General features: G+C 42.0%; 1 protein-coding gene across 1 annotated transcript in view; it reads right to left on the bottom strand.

Annotated features, from left to right (window-relative positions):
* Positions 1-1,524: 1,524 nt before the first annotated feature.
* Positions 1,525-7,150, bottom strand: part of FRMD3 (FERM domain containing 3) — a 30,275-nt gene continuing 24,649 nt past the window's right edge. The window contains exons 10-12 of the mRNA XM_078600337.1: positions 6,624-6,730; positions 2,549-2,900; positions 1,525-1,942 (exon numbers count right to left, since the gene is read on the bottom strand). Of these exons, the coding sequence (XP_078456463.1) occupies positions 1,537-1,942; positions 2,549-2,900; positions 6,624-6,730 (865 nt within the window). The 3' untranslated portion in view covers positions 1,525-1,536. The remainder of the gene's footprint in view (positions 1,943-2,548; positions 2,901-6,623; positions 6,731-7,150) is intronic.

The raw sequence follows: 7,150 nt of genomic DNA, 5'->3' as shown, positions 1-7,150 counted from the left end.
CTATCATACAAAACACCCCTGCACCCCCACCACCACCCACCCCCTAATGAGTGTTTTAATACAATTATAAAAAGCTAGTTGGAACACCCTAAATACATTGTTATTTAACCAGTTGGTACTTGTTATGTATTTTTAGACATATGCTGATGTATTCTTTGGGTCTTTCGGTAAAGTCACGTAGGTAGGTTGAAAAAAAAAGAAAAAAATACAACATTTCGATCACAACACAATCGATCGTGTTGTGATCAAGATGATGACGATCACAACACGATCGCTTGTGTTGTGATCGAAACGTCGCAGTTTTCTTGTTATTTTTTGTTATTTTCTTTCAACCTATCTACGTGTCTTTTCCGAAAGACCCAAATAATATGAATTCCTGCAGTCACGAAAGCTTTAAGTCAAGATATGCTGATGTGTTTTAGAATTCAGCTTCCAATTTCCAAACACAGGATGAGATTGTTCCTTAAACAAATACGGTACTCAAAAGCCTGAATAAAAATTTACAAATGCAGTCTGTCCTGTAAACAAAAGCCTAAAGGCAAGAGGGTAGTTGAAAATAATTTAATGCGCCCTTTATAGCACTAAATACTGCCATGTCTTGTTAAAATAAACCAATGGTTTTCTTTGAAATATATACACCTTCTTAAGATAGAAAAAATTCACAAGTCTAATGTATAAATACACTATAGCAAATCCTGCAAATTAACATTTTATTCAATCACCTTAAACTGTATAACATAAATGCCTATAGAAAGGAAAATGTATGCAAGGTAACAGCACTCATTCATTCATCCGACTAGATCTTCTCATAAGGTCATGGCAACTTGAATGGTTCCTAGCCAATGTTTTTTTAAACGACCGCAAGAAAATATGCAAGCTCCCATCATACAGTGCTCCGCTAAGGACACCACAATCTGGCACTGTCATAAACAATGCTTTTAAATGATCAGTCATATGGAAGGAACAACCTACTGTCATCATTTATATATATTGTGTATAATGGGTAAGTCTTTCAAACTGTCTCATTTATATATATAATAAGAGTCTCAACTCATGTATATGATTGGAGATCATGTTTTCCAAAAACTCTAAATGAACGGCGAAAAAGAATAAAATTTTGCATATATCACAAATTAAACTGATGATGCGTCACCCATAATGCAACGTTCTCTTTACTGAAATATGAAAACATACATAAATGATTCAACTGAAAGGAATTACATATTATTTTATCATCTGTTTTTAGGAATATCCAGAGTTATGATATGTACTATTTTTTAGCGTTATTATACATGGATGTATTCATGAAATATATTCATAAGCCACAGTGACTATACTGTTGTCGTTGATACTCACGGTATGCATTTACAAAATAAATAGCAGAGGGTGAAAACGCTCCGTTTATTTCACCATGCCGACCAACCCTGTGAAGCAGAGCACTTAATGCTCATTTTTTTAATTTTCAATGAAATTATAATTTAGCTCCCACCCCCCCCACCCTTCTTCATGATGAATCTGAGCGAACGAGGCGGTTCTTCAGTAGTCGACCTCGGGGCTGGAGGGCTGCAGCCGGGTGGACAGCCATCGACGTAGCGGGCTCAGGTACTCGCGATGCAGCTGCTGGAACTCGGGAGTCTGACGGATCTCGCGCAGTGGCGCCGCGTCCAGGCCGGCCTCGAGCAGCAGCAGCAACAGGCCCAGGGAGGCAGCGAGCGCCAGCAGGAGCCGCGCCGTGCCGCACGCGCACGCCGCACCGCGCCGTGCCGCGCCGCCAAGAAGGCGCGTGCCCAGCAGCTCCAGTCGGTCGCCCTGCCAGCCCGCGTCCTCCTCGGAGTCGTCGCAAGCGCCATCTTCATCGTCGTCGTCGTCCGTCATAACCAGCAACGAGGTCGGCTCGAAGTCCGACCCCTCGCAGGTGGACTCTGTGTCCGGCTCCCTGTACCTGCCACGCACAGCGATGGATTCGACTTTAGTATAGAGCGGAAAAAGCCTCCACGCATGCTGAGGGCTGGGTCTACCAGACTGACTCTATCTTCTCCTCATTATGTACCGTGTTCAACAACCACACCGCAGGTCAAAACACTTCTCTCTCTCCTTCTTTCCTCACACTGCTCGACTTTTGAGTTCCCTCCCATCGTCTCTTTTCCCAAGTTCTCATAACTTTGCTCGCTTCAAGAACAATATTAACTCATCTACAGTGGTGGTTGTTTGCTTGCCACTGGAATTTTGTGATATACATTTTGGCTTTGAGGTGGCCAGGGAAAGATTGCACAGCAATGGATTATTGAATTTTTTGTTGTACTGCTCAAAGCTCCGAGTGTCATCCCCTCCAATTTGTGTGATTTCTCAAAGTACCCTGGTTTCCACATGAATGGATTGACCAACCTGTGCTCAACTAAATGGCACCAATATAGAATGAATCAATGATAGCTTGGTCGACCAACTACTATTTAAAGAACCACGTTTTTTGTTATTAAACATTAAATTATCAGTAGATGCCTACATGTCATGTTATATGCCAACGTTTGATAAGCGCTTCATGATTTACTTGTTGTTGCACGCGAAGATGCTGTCTATGGTGACGGTATCCTCCACGGGCGTGGGCATGGTGCTGGAGGTCGGGCTGTAGGTCAGGTCGGCGATGATGAGCGGCTGCTCACCACCACCCGCATCCTCGCGGTCTTCCAAAAGCCCCAAGCAGCCGCCTGGCCAAACCTCGGCCCGCGACTGTGACCTCGGGTGTCTGCCACATCCTGAGCCTGACCACGTTATGGCTCGTGACTGTCCACTCAAGGCCGGGCCAAGTCTTGACCCGACGTCCACCGCACACCCTGGATCCTGTTTGGAGCTTGAGCCTGGCATTGGTGTCGAATGTGCGTCCGCCTTCAACGCCGATAAGCCTGCAAACATGAACGTGCTTATGCAGAGCATTTCAATAGAGTAATACCTCTCTTCCACTGGCACATCTGAGCCAAGCCAGAGCAAGCCTCTCACAGAATCGGTGGTTTTCCACTATTTTTTGTGTCGAAACATGACCATAATTGCTATACACTGACCTCACAAGACATCTGAATCTATCTCAGAGCCCATTAGAGCCAGGGCCAATAACACATTCATTGCATGTCACGTCAGTCTACACTGAGGACACAGCTTCACTGCATCATCTACATGCGTCTCAACGTCACACATTGTGTGTGATGTGAGTGGCACGGCTCAGCTTCTGCAGTGTAAAAACAACCTGTTCATCCTGAACTATGGTGGCCTGGCTCGGCACTGCTCTGGCATGGCTCAGACGTACCAGTGGAAGGATATAACAGTACATGTATGGCTATTTACCACATCTCAAATAAGGCTGCGCATGTACTTGCAAGTTATTAATTGAGATGTAAAAAACATTTCCCAGTGCAAATATTTTTTGAATATAAAATATAAAATAAAAGTGGCAATGTAAGCTTTAAACAGCATACATAATTGATTTTAGAAATTGTTATAATGTTGTCGTGGCATTCAAAACTTTCTTTTTCTTTTTTATTTCTCAAATTAGAAGGGAAAACGATATATTAAATTAATTACAAACATGTCAATATGCTCCTTGAAGTGCAATTACAAGAAAGCATATAAACATGTAAACTACCACATTTCATAAGATTTATATTACAGTGCAGTGCAAACAACAATGCAAAAAAGGATAGAGACATATACAGAGGCACAGGTTGCTAATTGCAACGTATGGCAACAGGCATTACGTTAATTGAATTGGAAAGCACAATTTATTTCTGTAGCCGATTATCCTCTGTTCATTAAACGTAAGTGCTAATAAAATGTCCTTTTGTGCTACAGCACATATTTATGATATATGTAACTCTACTGTGGCCAAGAGACATATCAAAGTATCTTTCTGAGTACCTTATGATGATAATCATTTACAGCCCTTAGTCAATTCACTGCTAGGGCAAAGACCTCATGGGGGTTAGTTTAACCATATTTTACCAGGCTGGTGGTTGGGGGTTGGAGACATGGTGCATTGGGCAGGTTCAGATATCATTCGCCACTGATGTCAGCGAACAACTGTGCCACAGCTGCCCGCTAAGATAACGATAATTAGGCATACGTTATTAATGTTTTCAACAATACAAATGTTATACTAATTACTGTAGAAATAAGTGAAAGCACTGCAAGTGCATTGGATAAAAGTAAACGGATAATTAATTTAATTTGTTGAAAATACTGTATATTGTTCCGTCTTAAATTAAATTAAACTTTTTGTTCTGTCAGGAATGTAAAAGAGTCTGCTTCAAAACTCAACCCGTTGTAATTAATCAAGGCATGACAGCATCCGTGCCACAGGGAATAAGCTAAAAGGATTGGGGCTTTCAATGGCAAAAAACTCACCAGTTTTCATTGCTCAGCCAATACTTTCTTGAAGCAACTTTGTTGATTCAGGATAACACAAAAGCGCGTGCCGCATTCTTTGCAAAGTGAGTGCTTTGTGTGCAAACTCAATGAATAGGCATACATTTTACAAACATTATTTCTACTTTGAGAGATCATACAGAGGTTGTTTAAAATAACCAAGATAGATTAAATCAACGGCATATCATTTAGGCTAACTGGAGAAAAATTTCCAAAGTGGTACATTAACTTATTAAGCCTTTCTTCTTCATTCGTGTGGCTGATGTAGATGCAGGGCAACGACTACAATTCCACATGCAGGTGGTCAAGCCAGATAAGCGCGTCAGGAGCAGCGGCGTGTATCGCTGTGATGTCTACTTCGTATTTGTGGATCGGGCATTGCGTTGTTATGTGTTGTATGCTCTGTTCTGTATCACCACAGTTGCATACTGGAGAGTTAAAACATTTCCATTTGTGCATCAGGTATCCACATCTACCATGATTTCGAAAAGTTTTTTGGTTTGGCCATGTTTGTTTGTTGTAGTACGGAGTTAGACTGATGGCCTTGATCTAAGTTGTCCTGTGGTTGTTGTTGTTTGACTTGCATCCCACTGGGATTTTTGTATACAGCGTTGGTGTGCGGTGCTTTTTCTGCAATATTTTGCTGTCTTTTCTTGGATTTCTGTTTGCACATCGTCACATCGTCACTTTAAGATGTTTTCTTGTTCATGTTTTAGTTTTTTGTTTGTTGCGGTTGCACACGATTCAAGAGCCGAATGGCGCACAGGGCTATATCTAATAAATGAATTTGAACTTGAACCATGGTTTGTGCAGATGTGGTTTAGGGTGGACCATGAGCTTCATAGAAGATCAAATCCATTTTAATTTGAAACCAAATAACACGAACACTGAGCTCTGGTTTAAAATAATGTGCAGGTGATTCCATTTGCATTTATTCTGTAGATTCAAAACATTTTGGCGGAGAAAAAAAAAAGTGGGGCATTGCTTTCAGGGCAATTCTTGTATATAGTCACGAATTTATTGGTATTCAAAAAAATATTGAGGTTAATTAACCAAAAACAATGTGGCTGCATCATCATTTTAATCCAATAGCCCCATGCGATTGCTATGATCCAGTCATGTGTTCTGAAACTTTGTGCAATGGCTAGTGCTGGCTCTCGCCACATGGTGGTACTCAAACCACGTGTAAATGAAGCCCAAATTAATTCCACCTTAGAAACAAACTGTAAATGCTGAATGGTAAAATGTAAAGTGCAGCCCCACAACTGGTTGCTTTACGCCACTACTGATGGAACGGCCTCTACTAGAGGGAGCTCTAGGAGGGTATTTGGCCTACTCTTCCATGCTGGCCAGATGTCTTGGAAGGGGTGGGAGTAACCAGAATGCATGCCAGCACACGCAACCTGCCGATCAACTTAACAAAATGAGTGCAGTGAAATAAGGCTTATGTGACGGTTGAGTCACTATAATGTATTGGCCCTCACCACAGTTATAAGAGGGTGTTTGAATCCCACAGTACTTTGCTTTGTTGACAGATAAGGGAGACAAGATACATTATTTGTAAATATAAGGGGGAGCTGTGAATGGCGACTCATTCAATAATTGAGCTGCTGCTAAGACAAGTCATGTGGGACACCCCCAGGTTTAGATGGCACATGCCAAATTCATTTTAATCGGATATCTAAATCGGTCAATATTTTACGAACGATAAAAACCCAACACGTTCGTCAATATCATTGGCCTAAAAGAAATGAATATATATTGACAAGATGAGTGCCTCCCCCCTTTCTTACCTATATAACCTCTTGCCATGGCAGCTCTCTCGCCTACTTCAGCATTTTCTTGCTGCGGTTGTTCCACCTGATGAAGATTTCTTGTGTTGCGATCGAAACGTCGTGATTTGTTTATATTTCATTTTATTTCTACCTAAGTGACTTCACCAAAAGAACCAAAGAGTATGGATTCCTGCGGTCACGAAAGCTTCAACTCAAGATCGAAGACCGTTCTTCATAGCAGAGAGATGCTGTTCAGAAGGGCCATTGACCAAAACACCGGGCAGAGAGATGCGATGTTCATTTTTCTCTCTTGAGGGCAGTGCTACTGACGAATGCGTTGAGTTTTTTTTAATTTGTGCTCGTGCACCACTGCCAAGGCAGTATCATAACAACAACAAAAGTGTATTGTTAATCAGAGATGATGGGGCAACGTACCTTGTATGAAGGAGCAGTCAGGAAACTCAGACGGGGCATGCTGGGTCGTGCAGGTGGACACACTCTGCTGGGAGAAGGAGAGGCTGCTCCTGCTCTTTCCTATGGAGCTGTCGTCAACGGGGTCACGCATCACTCATCGTCATCAACACCAGCGTGGCATTAAACAAAAACGTCATCCGCAGTTGACAGTGGGCATGTGATGATGCGTCGATGCAAATTATTCTCACGGTCACTATTTTTTAGACCTGTATTGGAAGATGCGTGCGAGAATACATTCACGTACTTGAAATTTGCGCACGTTGTATGTATGGCCATCAGAGGCGCTATATTTACAATAACGTAAAAAAAATAATTGATGTCTGAATCGTGGCCCCGAATGGTGACAATTATTCAAATTGTGAGGCGGGTGATTGATTGCATTTCTCATTGACAAAATTCAATTTAAACATTCTACCAAATGTTTCGGGATGAATGGCAATTCATGCCACACGCTTGAAGCTTCTTCAGCTTGTTCGGCTTATTGTCTG

Source organism: Lampetra planeri, chromosome 13 (assembly GCF_965212315.1).
Source record: "Lampetra planeri chromosome 13, kcLamPlan1.2.h2, whole genome shotgun sequence".
Classification (NCBI taxonomy): domain Eukaryota; kingdom Metazoa; phylum Chordata; class Hyperoartia; order Petromyzontiformes; family Petromyzontidae; genus Lampetra; species Lampetra planeri.
This window is presented reverse-complemented; position numbering and strand designations above follow the sequence as displayed.